This window comes from Mustela putorius, unplaced genomic scaffold (genome assembly GCF_011764305.1).
Source record: "Mustela putorius furo isolate JIRA1106 unplaced genomic scaffold, ASM1176430v1.1 tig00003913_pilon_pilon_pilon, whole genome shotgun sequence".
NCBI lineage: Eukaryota > Metazoa > Chordata > Mammalia > Carnivora > Mustelidae > Mustela > Mustela putorius.
In genome coordinates this window covers 4,877,877-4,894,999 of record NW_025422060.1, presented here as the reverse complement: position 1 = coordinate 4,894,999, position 17,123 = coordinate 4,877,877, and the positions used below count along the sequence as shown (strand labels likewise).

General features: G+C 37.6%; 1 protein-coding gene across 1 annotated transcript in view; it reads left to right on the top strand.

The window, feature by feature from the left end:
• Positions 1 to 17,123, top strand: part of CCDC7 (coiled-coil domain containing 7) — a 467,373-nt gene that overhangs the window by 148,109 nt on the left and 302,141 nt on the right. Inside the window, exon 19 of the mRNA XM_045069128.1 lies at positions 16,748 to 17,042. Coding sequence (XP_044925063.1) covers positions 16,748 to 17,042 — 295 coding nt within the window. The remainder of the gene's footprint in view (positions 1 to 16,747; positions 17,043 to 17,123) is intronic.

The following is a 17,123-nucleotide window of genomic DNA, read 5'->3' as shown; positions in this document are numbered from 1 at the left end:
GGCTAGGACTTCTAATCCAGCAGTGGTGATAGTAGACATCCCTGCCATGTTCCTGACCTTACGGTAAAAGATCTCAGTTTTCCCACCTTGAGAATGGTATCTGCTGTGGGTTTTTCATAGATGGTTTTTATGATATTGAGTTATGTTTCCTCTATCCCTACACTGTGGAGAGTTTAATCAGGAAATGATGATGTACTTTGTCAAATACTTTTTTTGCATTTATTGAGAGGATCATATGGTTCTTGCCCTTTCTTAAAGTATTGTATCACATTGATTGATTTTGCGGATGTTGAAACAACTTTGCAGCCCAGGAATAAATCCCACTTGGTTGTGGTGAATAATCCTTTTAATGTACTGTTGGATTCTATTGGATAGTATTTTGGTGAGAATTTTTGCATCCATGTTCATCAGGGTTATTGGTCTGTAGTTCTCCTTTTTGGTGGGGTCTTTGTCTGGCTTTTTGGGATCAAGCATGCTGGCCTCATAAAATGAGTTTTGAAGTTTTCCTTCCATTTCTGTGTTTTGGAGAGAGAGAATAGGTATTCTTCTTTAAATGTCTGGTAGAATTCCCCTGGGAAGCCATCTGGCTGTGGGTTTTTGTTTGTAGGCAGAATTTTGATGACTGCTTCAATTTCCTTGCTCATGATAGGTCTGTTTAGGTTTTTTATTTCTTTCTGGCTCAGTCTTGGTAGTTTGTACTCTCTAGGAATGCATCCATTTCTTCCAGATTGTCTAATTTGTTGGCATATATTTTCTTATAATATGTTCTTATAATTGTTTGTATTTTCTTCAGTGTTGATTGTGATCTCTCCTCTTTTCATTCATGATTTTATTTGTGTTACTTCCCTTTTCTTTTGGTAATTCTGGCCAGGAGTTTATCAGTCTTATTAATTCTTTCAAAGAACCAGCTCCTTGTTTCTTGATATTTTCTGTACTTTTGGTTTCTATTTCTTTAGTTTCCCCTCTGATCTTTATGATTTCTCTTATCCTGCTGGGTTTAGGCTTTATTAGCTGTTCTTTCTCCAGCTCCTTTAGGTATAGGACTGGGTTGTGCATTTGGGTTTTTACTACTTTTTTGAGAGAGGCTTGGATGGCTATATATTTCCCTCTTAGGACTTCTTTTGCTGGATCCCAAAGGTTCTAAACTGCCATAATTTCATTTTCCTTTGTTTCCATGAATTTTGAAATTCTTCAATTTCTGATTGACCCATTCATTCTTTACTAGGTTGCTCTCTAGCCTCAATGTATCTGCGTTCTTTCCAACTTTCCTGTTCTGATCAAGTTTGAGTTTCAAAGCATTGTAGTCTGAAAATATGCAGGGAATGGCACCAGTTGAGACCTGATTTGTGACCCAGGATGTGATCTATTCTGGAGAATGTTCCATGTGCAGGAGAAAAGAATGTGTATTCTGTAGCTTTCAGAAGGAATGTTCTGAATAAATCTGTGAATCAGTCCATCTGATCCAGTGTGTCATTTAAAGCCCTTATTTCCTTGTTAATCTTTTGGTTAGATGATCTGTCCATTTCAATGAGGGGGGGTTTAAATCCCCCTACTATTATTGTATTATTGTATTATGTTGATGTGTTTCTTTTATTTTATTATTAATTGGTTTATGTAATTGGTTACTCCCATTGTTAGTGGTATAAATATTTACAATTTTTAGATCTTGTTTGATAGACGCTTAGGTATGAAACAGTGTCCTTCCTCATCTCTTATTACAGTTTTAGGTTTAAAATCAAATTTGTGTAATACAAGGATTGCCACCCCAGCTTTCTTTTGATGCCCATTACCATAATAAATGTTCTCCATCCCCTCACTTTAAATCTGGAGTTGTCTTTGGGTCTAAAATGGGTCTCTTGCAGACAGCATATCAATGGGTGTTACTTTTTTATCCAATCTAGTACCCTGAGTCTTTTGATTGGGGTACTTTGCCCCTTTACATTCAGGTTAACTATTGAAAACTATGAATTTAGTGCCATTGTATTGCCTGTAATGTGACTGCTATTGTGTATTGTCTGTTTCTTTCTGGTCTATGTTAGTTTTGGGTTCTCTCTTTACTTAGAGGACTCCTTTTAATATGTTTTGTAGGGCTGGTTTGGTGATTGGAAATTCTTTTAATTTCTGTTTGTCTTGGAAGCTTTTTATCTCTCCTATTTTCAGTGACAGCCTGTCTGGATAGAGTATTCTTGGCTGCATATTTTTCTCATTTAGTACCCAGAACATATCGTGCCAGTACTTTCTGGCCCGCCACATCTCTGTGGATATAGGCCTGCTGCCAATCTAATATTTCTACCATTGTAGGTTAGACCTCTTGTTCCACTCAGCTGTCAGGATTTTTCTCTTTGTCTCTGAGATTTGTTAAGTTTTACTATTAGATGTTGGGACGTTGACGTATTTTTTGTTGTTTTTGAGGGGGGTTCTCTGTGCCTCCTGTATTTTGATGCGTGTTTTCTTCCCCAAATTAGGGAAGTTCTCTCCTATAATTTGTTCCAATATACCTCCCCCCAACTTCTTCTTCTGGGATTCCAATTATTCTAATATTGTTTTTCTTTATGGTATCACTTATCTCTCAAATTCTCCCCTCATGATCTAGTAGTTGTTTCTCTATTTTTCTCAGCTTCTTTATTCTCCATCTTTTGGTCTTCTATTTCACTAATTCTGTTTTCTGCCCCATTTATCCTAGCAGTTAGAGCCTCCATTTTTTTATTGTACCTCATTAATATCCTTTTAAATTTTGACTTGGTTAGATTTTATATCTCCAGAAAGGGATTCTGTGCTTTTTTCAAGTCCAGTTAGTATTTTTATAATCATTACTCTGAACTCTAGTTCTGACATCTTACTAATGTTCATATTGATTAGGTCCCTAAAGTCAGTGCTGCCTCTTGTTCTTTTTATTGAGGTGGGTTTTTCCATTTTGTCATTTTTTTGAGAAAATAATAGATGAATGAGAGAACAAAATGCTAAAAGTTTTTATATATACACTATATGCTAAATATAAACTAAACAAATCAGAAGAAATAGAATATAAGAAATATTAATATAATATAGTTATAATAATAAGAGATATAAATATACTTACATATAAGTATATATAATTATATATACTTATATAAATATAAATATATATTAAATATAAATATACACTAAACAAATCACCAAAGAAATATAGACTAAACAAATAAGAAGAGACCCAAAACTGGAGTGAAAAGAAAAAAGAAAAAACAGAGGAGTCAAGATGGCGGAGAAGTACCAGGCTGAGACTACTTCAGCTAGCAGGAGATCAGCTAGATAGCTTATCTAAAGATTGCAAACACCTGCAAATCCATCAGCAGATCGAAGAGAAGAAGAACAGCAATTCTGGAAACAGAAAAACAACCACTTTCTGAAAGGTAGGACTGGGGGAGAAGTGAATCCAAAGCGACGGGAAGATAGACCCCAGGGGGAAGGGCCGGCTCCCGGCAAGCGGCGGAGCAACGGAGCACAAAATCAGGACTTCTAAAAGTCTGTTCCGCTGAGGGACATCGCTCCAGAGGCTAAACCGGGGCAAAGCCCACACGGGGTCAGCATGGCCTCAGGTCCCGCAGGGTCACAGAGGGATCGGGGGTGTCTGAGTGTCGCAGAGCTTCTGGGTATTGGAATGGGGAAGCTGGCTACAGAGACAGAGCCGACAGTGAGCTCACAGCTCGGGGTTACCTTGAACCAGCCGCGGGCTCGGTGGGCTCGGAGCGCGGCCGGAGGTCAGGCAGACGGGAGTAACTGGGGGCTGTTCTCTGAGGGCACACTGAGGACTGGGGCCGCGGGCTCTCGGCTCCTCGGGGCCGGAGACCAGGAGGCCGCCGTTTGTATTCCCGTCCTCCAGAACTCTACAGAAAGCACTCAGGGAACAAAAGCTTATGAAAGCAAACACGAGCAGATTACTCAGCCGGGTTCCTGGTAAAGGCTGTGCAATTCCGCCTGGGGCAAAGACACTTGAGAATCACTACAACAGGCCCCTCCCCCAGAAGATCAACAAGAAATTCAGCCAAGACCAAGTTCACCTACCAAGGAGTGTGGTTTCAATACCAAGGAGAACAGTAGAATTCCAGAGGAGGAGAAAGCAGAGCATGGAACTCATGGCTTTCTCCCGGTGATTTTTTTAGTCTTGCAGTTAATTTAATTTTTTTTTCATTTTTTTTCTCTTCTTCTGCTAAAATTTTTTTTAAACTTTCACCCTTTTCTTTTTTACGTTTTTTAACTAGTTTATATAATATATATATTTTTCCTTTTTTATATTTTTCTTTATTCATTTTCTTTTTTTTAATTCTTTTTTTTTCTTTCTTTCTTTTTGAACCTCTTTTTATCCCCTTCCTCCCCCCTCACGATTTGAGATCTCTTCTGATTTCGTTAAAGCATATTTTCCTGGGGTCTTTGCCACCCTTTTAGTATTTTACTTGCTCTTTCATATACTCTTATCTAGACAAAATGACAAGGCGGAAAAATTCACCACAAAAAAAAGAACAAGAGGCAGTACCAAAGTCTAGGGACCTAATCAATACAGACATTGGTAATATGTCAGATCTAGAGTTCAGAATGACAATTCTCAAGGTTCTAGCCGGGCTCGAAAAAGGCATGGAAGATATTAGAGAAACCCTCTCGGGAGATAAAAAGCCCTTTCTGGAGAAATAAAGGAACTAAAATCTAACCAAGTTGAAATAAAAAAAGCTAATAATGAGGTGCAATAAAAAATGGAGGCTCTCACTGCTAAGATAAACGAGGCAGAAGAAAAAATTAGTGATATAGAAAACCAAATGACAGAGATAAAGAAGCTGAGCAAAAGAGGGACAAATAGCTACTGGACCGCAAGGGGAGAATTCGAGAGATAAGTGACACCATAAGTCGAAACAACATTAGAATAATTGGGATTCCAGAAGGAGAAGAAAGAGAGAGGGGAGCAGAAGGTATACTGGAGAGAATTATTGGGGAGAATTTCCCCAATATGGCAAAGATAACAAGCATCAAAATTCAGGAGGTTCAGAGAACACCCCACAAAATCAGTAAGAATAAGCCCACACCCCGTCACCTAATAGTAAAATTTACAAGTCTTAGTGACAAAGAGAAAATCCTGAAAGCAGCCCGGGAAAAGAAGTCTGTAACATACAATGGTAAAAATATTAGACTGGCAGCAGACTTATCCACAGAGACCTGGCAGGCCAGAAAGAGCTGGCATGATATTTTCAGAGCACTAAATGAGAAAAACATGCAGTCAAGAGTACTATATCCAGCTAGGCTATCATTGAAAATAGAAGGAGAGATTCAAAGCTTCCAGGATAAACAAAAAGTGAAAGAATTTGCAAACACCAAACCAGCTCTACAGGAAATCTTGAAAGGGGTCCTCTAAGCAAAGAGAGAGCCTACAAGTGGTAGATCAGAAAGGAACAGAGACCATATACAGTAACAGTCACCTTACAGGCAATACAATGGCGCTAAATTCATATCTCTCAATAGTTACTCTGAATGTTAATGGGCTAAATGCCCCAATCAAAAGACACAGGGTATCAGAATGGATAAAAAAACAAAACCCATCTATATGTTGCCTCCAAGAAACTCATTTGAAGCCCGAAGACACCTCCAGATTTAAAGTGAGGGGGTGGAAAAGAATTTACCATGCTAACGGACATCAGAAGAAAGCAGGAGTGGCAATCCTTATATCAGATCAATTAGATTTTAAGCCAAAGACTATAATAAGAGATGAGGAAGGACACTATATCATACTCAAAGGGTCTGTCCAACAAGAAGATCTAACAGTTTTAAATATCTATGTCCCCAACGTGGGAGCAGCCAACTATATAAACCAATTAATAACAAAATCAAAGAAACACATCAACAATAATACAATAATAGTAGGGGACTTTAACACTCCCCTCACTGAAATGGACAGATCATCCAAGCAAAAGATCAGCAAGGAAATAAAGGCCTTAAATGACACACTGGACCAGATGGACATCACAGATATATTCAGAACATATCATTCCAAAGCAAAAGAATACACATTCTTCTCTAGTGCCCATGGGACATTCTCCAGAATAGATCACATCCTCGGTCCTAAATCAGGACTCAACGGGTTCAAAAGATTGGGATCATTCCCTGTGTATTGTCAGACCACAGTGCTCTGAAGCTAGAACTCAACCACAAGAGGAAGTTTGGAAAGAACCCAAATACATGGAGACTAAACAGCATCCTTCTAAAGAATGAATGGGTCAACCGGGAAATTAAAGAAAAATTGAAAAAAATCATGGAAACAAATGATAATGAAAATACAATGGTTCAAAATCTGTGGGACACAACAACAGCAGTCCTGAGAGGAAAATATATAGTGGTACAAGCCTTTTTCAAGAAACAAGAAAGGTGGGGCACCTGGGTGGCTCAGTGGGTTAAGCCTCTGCCATCAGCTCAGGTCATAATCTCAGGGTCCTGGGATCGAGCCCCACATCAGGGTCTCTGCTCAGCAGGGAGCCTGCTTCCTCCTCCCTCTCTGCCTACCTCTCTGTCTACTTGTGATCTCTGTCTAACCAGTATATAAAAAATAAATAAATAAATAAATAAAAATTAAAAAAAAAAAAAGAAACAAGAAAGGTCTCAGGAACACAACCTAACTATACACCTAAAGGAGCTGGAGAAAGAACAAGAAAGAAACCCTAAGCTCAGCAGGAGAAGAGAAATCATAAAGATCAGAGCAGAAATCAATGAAATAGAAACCAAAAAAACAAAAGACCAAATCAACGAAACTAGGAGCTGGTTCTTTGAAAGAATTAATAAAATTGATAACCCCCTGGCAAGACTTATCAAAAAGAAAAGAGAAAGGACCCAAATAAATCATGAATGAAAGAGGTGAGATCACAACTAACACCAAAGTAATACAAACTATTATAAGAACATACTATGAGCAACTCTACGCCAACAAATTTGACAATCTGAGAGAAATGGATGCATTCCTCGAAACATATAAACTACCACAGCTGAACCAGGAAGAAATAGAAAACCTGAACAGACCCCAAACCAGTAAGGAGATTGAAACAGTCATTAAAAATCTCCAAACAAACAAAAACCCAGGGCCAGATGGCTTCCCAGGGGAATTCTACCAAACATTTAAAGAACTACTAATTCCTAGTACTGTTCCAAAAAATAGAAATGGAAGGAAGGCTTCCAAACTCATTTTATGAGGCCAGCATCACCTTGGTCCCAAAACCAGACAAGGATCCCATCAAAAGAGAGAGCTATAGACCAATACCCTTGATGAACACAGATGCGAAAATTCTCACCAAAATACTAGCCAATAGGATTCAACGGTACATTAAAAGGATTATTCACCACGACCAAGTGGGATTTATTCCAGGGCTGCAAGGTTGGTTCAACATCCACAAACAGTCAATGTGATACAACACATCAATAAAAGAAAGAACAAGAACCATATGATACTCTCAATAGATGCTGAAAAAGCATTTGACAAAGTACAGCATCCCTTCCTGACCAAAACTCTTCAAAGTGTAGGGATAGAGGGCACATACCTCAATATCATCAAAGCCATCTATGAAAAACCCACCGCAAATATCATTCTCAATGGAGAAAAACTGAAAGCTTTTCTGCTAAGGTCAGGAACACGGCAGGGATGTCCATTATCACCACTGCTATTCAACATAGTACTAAAAGTCCTCGCCTCACCAATCAGACAACAAAAGGAAATTAAAGGCATCCAAATTGGTAAAGAAGAAGTGAAATTATCACTCTTCACACATGATATGATACTATATGTGGAAAACCCAAAAGACTCCACTCCAAAACTGCTAGAACTTGTACAGGAATTCAGTAAAGTTTCAGGATATAAAATCAATGCACAGAAATTAGTTGCATTTCTCTACACCAACAACAAGACAGAAAAAAGAGAAATTAAGGAGTCAATCCCATTTACAATTGCACCCCAAACCATAAGATACTTAGGAATAGACCTAACCAAAGAGGCACAGAATCTATACTCAGAAAACTGTAAAGTACTCATGAAAGAAATTGAGGAAGACACAAAGAAATGGAAAAATGTTCCATGCTACTGGATTGGAAGAATAAATATTGTGAAAATGTCTATGCTACCTAAAGCAATCTACACATTTAATGCAATTCCTATCAAGGTACCGTCCATCTTTTTCAAAGAAATGGAACAAATAATTCTAAAATTTATATGGAACCAGAAAAGACCTCGAATAGCCAAAGGGATATTGAAAAAGAAAGCCAAAGTTGGTGGCATCGCAATTCCGGACTTCACGCTCTATCACAAAGCTGTCATCATCAAGATAGCATGGTACTGGCACAAAAACAGACACATAGATCAATGGAACAGAATAGAGAGCCCAGAAATAGACCCTCAACTCTATGGTCAACTCATCTTCGACAAAGCAGGAAAGAATGTCCAATGGAAAAAAGACAGCCTCTTCAATAAATGGTGTTGGGAAAATTGGACAGCCACCTGCAGAAAAATGAAATTGGACCATTTCCTTACACCACACACGAAAATAGACTCAAAATGGATGAAGGACCTCAATGTGCGAAAGGAATCCATCAAAATCCTTGAGGAGAACACAGGCAGCAACCTCTTCAACCTCAGCCACAGCAACATCTTCCTAGGAACATCGCCAAAGGCAAGGGAAGCAGGGGCAAAAATGAACTATTGGGATTTCATCAAGATCAAAAGCTTTTGCACAGCAAAGGAAACAGTTACTAAAATCAAAAGACAACTGACAGAATGGGAGAAGATATTTGCAAACGACATATCAGATAAAGGACTAGTATCCAGAATCTATAAAGAACTTAGCAAACTCAACACCCAAAGAACAAATAATCCAATCAAGGATTGGGCAGAGGACATGAACAGACATTTCTGCAAGAAGACATCCAGATGGCCAAGAGACACATGAAAAAGTGCTCCATATCACTTGGCATCAGGGAAATACAAATCAAAACCACAATGAGATACCACCTCACACCAGTCAGAATGGCTAAAATCAACAAGTCAGGAAATGACAGATGCTGGCGAGTATGCGGAGAAAGGGGAACCCTCCTACACTGTTGGTGGGAACGCAAGCTGGTGTAACCACTCTGGAAAACAGCATGGAGGTTCCTCAAAATGTTGAAAATAGAACTGCCCTATGACCCAGCAATTCCACTACTGGGTATTTACCCTAAAGATACAAACGTAGTGTTCCAAAGGGGCACGTGCACTTGAATGTTTATAGCAGCAATGTCCACAATAGCCAAACTATGGAAAGAACCTAGATGTCCATCAACAGATGAATGGATCAAGAAGACATGGTATATATACACAATGGAATACTATGCAGCCATCAAAAGAAATGAAATCTTGCCATTTGCAACAACATGGATGGAAGTAGAGTGTATCATGCTTAGCGAGATAAGTCCAGCAGAGAAAGACAACTATCATATGATCTCCCTGATATGAGGAAGTGGTGATGCAACATGGGGGCTTAAGTGGGTAAGAGAAGAATCAATGAAACAAGATGGGATTGGGAGGGAGACAAACCATAAGTGACTCTTAATCTCACAAAACAAACTGAGGGTTGCTGGGGGGAGGGGGGTTGGGAGAAGGGGGGTGGTTTATGGACATTGGGGAGGGTATGTGCTTTGGTGAGTGCTGTGAAGTGTGTAAACCTGGCGCTTCACAGACCTGTACCCCTCGGGATAAACATATATGTTTATAAAATTTAAAAATTAAAAAAAAAAAAGAAAAAACAAACAAAAAGAATATGATCAGGCTGGTGAATAGAACAGAGCCATACCCTAGATTTTGGGTGTATTTTGATCTGTTAGGAGAAAGTACTTCCCAAAATTTTTAAGAAAGAAAACATACATGCTCAAAAAGTAAGGTTAAATACAATGAAGGGCTAAAATATGACTCTAATAAAGAAAATTTTAAAATATTTTTGAAAAAGGAATTGATAAGTTGGTTGAAAAAGAAAAGAATAATTTAAAAAATTAAATTAAGAAATTAAATTTGAATGACCAAAGTATCATGGGGAAAGAGGCCATTAATTCTATGTGATATACTCCCCTTGTGCTGGAGTTTTGCAGTTCTCATTGATAGGTAAACTTGATCTTGGCTGGTTGTTTTTGTTGATCTTTTGGGGGAGGGGCGAGTTGCATCGATTCTCAAATGTCTTTGCCCTTGCCGGAATTGCACTGCCATTCCTGGGGCCAAGCTCAGTAATCTGCTCCAGTTTGCTTTCTTTAGTTTTTTTCCCCTGAAGGCTTTCTGCACAGTTTTGGAGGATGAGAATGAAAATGGTGGCTTCCCAGTCCCTCACCATGGGGCATACAGGAGCAGAGAGCTGGGTACTCCACTCCTCAATGCATGCCCAGAGAAAAGCAGTCAGTTACTTATGTCTCTCTGGTCTCTGGCCACACTCTGTGCTCATCTGGCCTGTGACCAAGCATTGCTATCTCTGTCGAATGGCCCTATTTGGAGGTTCCAAACCTAGCAGATTTCTGTGGAGCACTCCTATACTGGTCTTCCCTGGGGCAGGAAGAGGGGTCTTCCTGGATCTGCTACTTGTTGTCCCCTGCTCGAAGAGCAGTGGCCCTCCTGTGCCATGGATCACAGTTTATGACAGTCCTGAGCTGTGAGCCCAATCCTGGCCTCACTGTTTGCAGCCAGATTTCCTGCTCTGTTACCTGGGAGCTTTGATGTACTTGGGCACCCCTGTCTTCCTGTAACCCCAGGGATCCTGAGACCAGTGAGGGTTCCATCACCCTCTTAGCTACCAGAGTGATGTCCCTCACCAGAGAAGACTTCTAAAAGTTCTGACTTTGTGCTCTGCTACTCTGTCACTTGCTTATAGCCAGCTGACAGAGCCTGCCTCCCTCTGTAGTTTGTCTTCCCATATGTCACCTCAGATTTATTTCTTCACACATCCTACCTTCCAGAAAGTGGTTGCCTTTCTGTTCATAGAGTTGCTGCTATTCTTCATTTTCCAGTTGAGTTAGTAGGTGTTTAGAATGGTTTTTTAGTTATCTAGCTGAATTCCTGGGACCAGGTGAAATTTGGGTCTCTTATTCCTCCACCATCTTGTACTCCTCCTTACTCCAGGATTTCTAGGAAATCTTCCAAGTTCAGGGCTTTAGTGGTCTATGGAATGCAGCTATCCTACCTACTTGGAGGTTGTGGTATCCCTTTTCTCTGAGGCTACCTGGGCTCTAGTCATTCTAGTTTGGCTAAGTAATTTGCTTCTCTGGGGATTTTGTGATAGTATATAACATCATCACTGAGAAATAGTCCATTCCAACCCAATAGTTTGTCCGATGTGAGGCTTTCAGTGAGTTTATTTTCTACCTTCTTGGTTGATCAATCTGTTTTCCAAATTTAAAATATCCAGATATATACAACTAAGTATTCAATTTAGGTTGTTATACTACAATAGTATTTATTGAATAAAACTCACAAGCAGAGTAGAAGCAGAACACATTTAATATTCTGAGCTCTCATTTTGCACAAGGAATGTTTAGGCTACAGACAACTTGATGGATAATGTAAAGTGCTCTAGGGGAAGGGTCCATTTCACATACTAGTGTATATATTTATAGAGAAATTGAGAGGGGTACAGAGAAAAATAGATGATTCTCTAACTGTGAAACTCCTTGATGAAGGGGAAGTAGATGTGTTGATAAAAGGGGGTGTAGAGGGAGTTCACAGTCCAATGTTGAAGGTATCAGTGAAAGATTTTGAGAATCTCTGCCAAGCTACTGAGTGGGGAAAGGGAAATATATGTCAGGGCCATGCAAGAGAAAATATGTATCATCCTCATTAACCAATAATTTGTTTTTCTTTCTCTCTTTCTTTCTTTCTTTCTTTCTTTCTTTCTTTCTTTCTTTTTGTATTCAGTTAGCCACTGTATAGTACATAATTAGTTTTTGATGTAGTGTTCAGTGCTTCGTTAGTTAAGTATAACACCCAGTGCTCATCACAGCCTATGCCCTCTTCATTACCCATCACCCTGTTACCCCCTCCCATGTCCCCTCCCCTCTGAAACTGCCAGATTATTTTTCGGGGTCCATAGTCTCTCATGGTTCATCTCCCTCTCTGATTTCTCCCTCTTTGGATTTCCCTCCCTTCCTATATGGTCCTCTGTGCTATTGCTTATGTTCCACATATGAGTGAAAACATATGATAATTTTCTTTCTCTACTTGACTTACTTCACTTAACACAGTCACCTCCAACTCCATCCATGTTGATGCAAATGGTGAGCATTCATCCTTTCTGATGGCTGAATAATATTCCATTGTGTATATGTACCATATCTTCTTTATCCATTCATCTGTTAAACAGCATCTTGGCTCCTTCCACAGTTTAGCTATTGTGGACATTGCTGCTAGAACATTGGGGTGCAGATGCCCCTTCTTTTCACTACATCTGTATCTTTGGGGCAAATACCTAGTAGTGCAACATGAATCCATCAGAATCCTTGAGGAGAACATAGGCTGTAACTTCTTCAACATCGGCTACAGTAACCTCTTTTAAGACACGTCTCCAAAGACAAACAAAATCATGTCTCCATCAGAAAGGATGAATACCCAACTTTTGTAGCAACATGGATGGGACTGGAAGAGATTATGCTGAGTGAAATAAGTCAAGCAGACAGAGTCAATTATCATATGGTTTCACTTATTTGTGGAGCATAACAAATAGCATGGAGGACATGGGGAGTTAGAGAGGAGAAGGGAGTTGGGGGAAATTGGAAGGGGAGGTGAACCATGAGAGACTATGGACTCTGAAAAACAATCTGAGGGGTTTGAAGTGGCGGGGGGTGGGAGGTTGGGGGAACCAGGTGGTGGGTATTAGAGAGGGCACGGATTGCATGGAGCACTGGGTGTGGTGCAAAAATAATGAATACTATTATGCTGAAAATAAATAAAAAATAAATTTAAAAAACAAAAACAAACAAACAAAAAACTTTTGAGATTTCATTAAGATAAAAAGCTTCTCCACAGCAAAAGAAACAGTCAACAAAACTAAGAGGAAGCCCATGGAATGAGAGAAGATATTTACCAATGACATTACAGATGAAGGGCTGATATCCAAGATCTGTAAAGAACTTTCAAACTCAACACTCAAGAAATGAATAACCCAGTCAAAAAATAGGCAGAAGACATGAACAGATACTTCTCCAAAAAAGACATACAAATGGCTAACAGACACCTGAAAAAATGCTCAACATCTCTAGCCATCAGGAATACAAATCAAAACCACAATGAGATACCACCTTACACTTGTTAGAATGACAAAAATTAACAAAACAAGTAACAACAAATGTTGGCAATGATGTGGAGAAAGGGGACCCTCTTGCACTGTTGGTGGAAATTCAAGCTGTACAGCCACTCTGGAAAAAAGTACGGAGGTAATAGAGCTACCCTCTGACCCAGCAATTGTACTACTGGGTATTTACCCCAAACATACAGACATAGTGAAAATGATTTGTTTTTCTAGTGTTAGATTAGTTTTCCTTTTTTGTTTTATATATTTTCCTTATTTTAAAATTTAATTCTTATTTTTAATTATTTCAGTAATAACAATAGTTATTAATTGTAGCTAGTCAACATTTTCAGTGTAATATATTTACACATTTACAAGCTATTTCTAAGTAGTCAACTAGCTTTGTTTTCTCTAGATGAAATAATTCTAAGTATTTTAACATTTCATTTTTCCAGGCTTTTAATCATTTGTATTTTTATTGAATCTTTTCAAATTGTTTTAGCTCCTTTTTAGTTGAGGAGCCTAAAACTAATTACCATGAAGAATTTAACCAATGATAATTATAATTTTTAAAACTGTCAAAATATGATAAATTTTGAATGTTAATTTTACATTCATTATATTGAAATTTTCCTGTGAAGTTAATTTCTAGAATCATTTAAGGTTGTACTACACACTTTGATTCCTAGACCTTTTGTTTTCCTTGCATATAGAAATACATCCCACATCTTCTATTACAGATAAGAATATCAAATACATTCTCCTCTATATTTCTGTTGATAATTAAAAGTTTAGTGTATTTATCAATATTTTGAAGAGAATTTTTTTTCCCCTAAGGGAGGAGGGACATGCCTTGGGGATTTTGTTGGCATTTTAGAAAATGGATGGAGTTAATACGGGAAGCTGAAAAAAAAAGTCTTGAAACAGATACAGACAGACAAAACAACTCAGGACAGGTTGGGCAGTAATTCAATGGAAATCTTCCATTTTGCCTGGATGACAATGCATTAAAAGGGTGCCGATGATATGCATAACAGATTGTGCCTTTATTCATATATTTGCTTGGTGAGAAAAGGGGGCAATGCTCAGATCTTCAGATTAACAAATGCTTTTGTGGGGCGCCTGGGTGGCTCAGTGGGTTAAAGCCTCTGCCTTTGGCTAAGATCATGATCCCAGGATCCTGGGATCAAGCCCCGGCATCATCATCATCATCATCATCATCATCATCGGGCTTTCTGCTCAGCAGGGAGCCTGCTTCCTCCTCCTTTCTCTGCCTGCCTCTCTGCCTACTCATGACCTCTGTCAAATAAAATAAAATCTTTAAAAACAACAACAAAAAAAAACCAAATACTTTTACAAGCAAGAGATTTATTTTTTATATATAATATATATAAAGATATATGTAAAATCTTTATATATATAAAATATATGAAGATATATGTATATATATGAAATCTTTGTATATATAAAATATATAAAGATATATATATATCTTTGTATCACATCAGTGATGTTGAAGACTGTCATGTAGAATGCTATTAACATCCTTGTTATTAAACCTGTTGAAATACATGCTCGTAAGTACACTGTTACACTCTGTTTTAACATAGTGATGACTAGAAAGAATCTTAATCAAAAGTGGTTGACAAATGATGCAAATTTAGCAAGACTTATAAAATATATTTAGGTTTTGGATAATTTACCAAAGAATGGGGATTGGTCAAATCATTATTATTTTCTCTGTGACTATAGACTGACTTTCATAGACTTCCTATCCTCTTCCTACTTTCTTCTCCTCTTCCCCCTTCTTTTCTTCCTTTTCCTCTTCTTTTCTTTTATCATTCAAACGCGCATCAGGCCTTGGAAGTATGCCTATTTCCATGTCTTAGAGATATCTCTTTGGCTGATGTGAGCTTGAACAGTACTGCTTGCATACCTTTCTAGCATTTTTCATTCTTGTCCCCCCTCAGCAGAAGTATTATGGTGTTATGCAATGACAGTCCTTTATGGTTGTGGGAGCCAATATAAGTGGGGGAAGCTTGCATGTGGGAATTTGGTTATAAATAAACTTTGTATTATATTCTTTGTATTGAATTTAAGGTTTTGTTCTTGATATTGCCACACATTTTCTCTCTTGTTATAATAGGGTCATTTGTCTGTGGAGAATTAAGTGATTAATGATATCCCCTAATAAACACTTCAATATCTTTTAAAGTATTTTGCTTTCTACTTATACGTGGTAATATTAGTGACAGGAGTGGTGATTTGTGTATAGCAGCAGGTATGTTTGTAAAAAAGCATCAATTTATATTATGTACTTGAACAATTGTTAAGCTTCAGTGGCTGAAAAATGACAACAGTTTTCTAGGACACGTCTTCAAAAATGGTTTCAGGAGAATGTTAGACTATTTTATAACTAGTCATTTTAAATTCAAATACTTAATAAAACTAATAAGTCATATTTGAGGTTGAGATATCATCCTTAATTTAGGACAGGCAGCCACCTATTGTCTTTATTTTAATATTGGAATCCATTTTATAACACTACTAGAAAAGTCTGTCATAAATTATGTCTTTTTAGCCATCAATTATCTTACACTTTTGTTCTCAGAATTGTCCTCGATATCCTTCTTTTTATAATCCAAAATATGGTATTTGAAATTAATACTAAAGTAACAGATTAGGATGGGTGACAGTAGTTACATTACCGAATTTTGTATTTGTGTGACCAAAATTCAAATTATTTTAGGCACTGCAGTAAACCTTAGGCAAATTATACTAAGTGGAGTAATAGCTCTATAAAACGAAGAACCATCAAACTCTGTTCCTCCTGATAGAACTAGAAAATCTCTGTTAAGTTCTATAAAACATAGGTAGTTGAATCATTTAAATTATCATCTAAACTAGAATGCTGGGACACACTTACACTGAGACTGTGTGGACAAACCATGATACATGGTTACCCTAGTTCTGGAACCCTAATAAGCTGATCCTGCAACTGGTGAAGAATAAATACTTATCACCTTGAAGAAAACTAATTCAGAGCTTAGAAATTGACTCTTATGGAAGACAGTGATCTTTTAATATTAAAACTGCTATAGAGAAATTTTCATTCTGAAATGAAATTGTGGAAAAATGACTGGAATAAACATGACTAAAGGATATCCTCTAAAACATCTTGTGTTCTACTTTTTCTGACCAAATATTTTTTGTTCTGTGCCTATTATGATCTTGAATAGCTCTTAAGTATTTTTAATGTTACTTAATTCTATTTTAAATCCCAGAAGACATATTATCTTCGACTTGTTATCTAGCAGCAACTTCATATTTGTATTACCATTAATTAATGAATAATTATGATTGTTTAACATTCTCATAGATTATGAAAATGAATCTTCAATTACAAATAAAAAATTTTCTTCACATAATCTAATACCAGATGTTTTGTAATTCTAAAGCTCAGAGAAGAAAAGAGCTAGCTCTGCTATTTCAGATCTTTCACAGATCCTAAAGTCTCAAGATGGATCAGCTTTTTTAAGGAATTCAAGTGAAGTTTCAGCTGATAAAGACCTATTCCATATACTTCCATTAAAGACCCATGATAAATCATTAACAAGACTATTATCAAAGGAAGAGATTGAAGATTTACTGTCTGCCAGAACATCACTTCAAGGGAATGAAACAGCAACAGCATCATTCATTTCACCTCCTATTCTTACCAAAAGAAAGCCAATGGATACTGACCTTTCAAAGGTAAGATATAGTACAATAATTTGAAAGCTGTTTACCTTGAATTGCTAGACTCTTAATATTTTAAGCAAATGTTAATTAAAA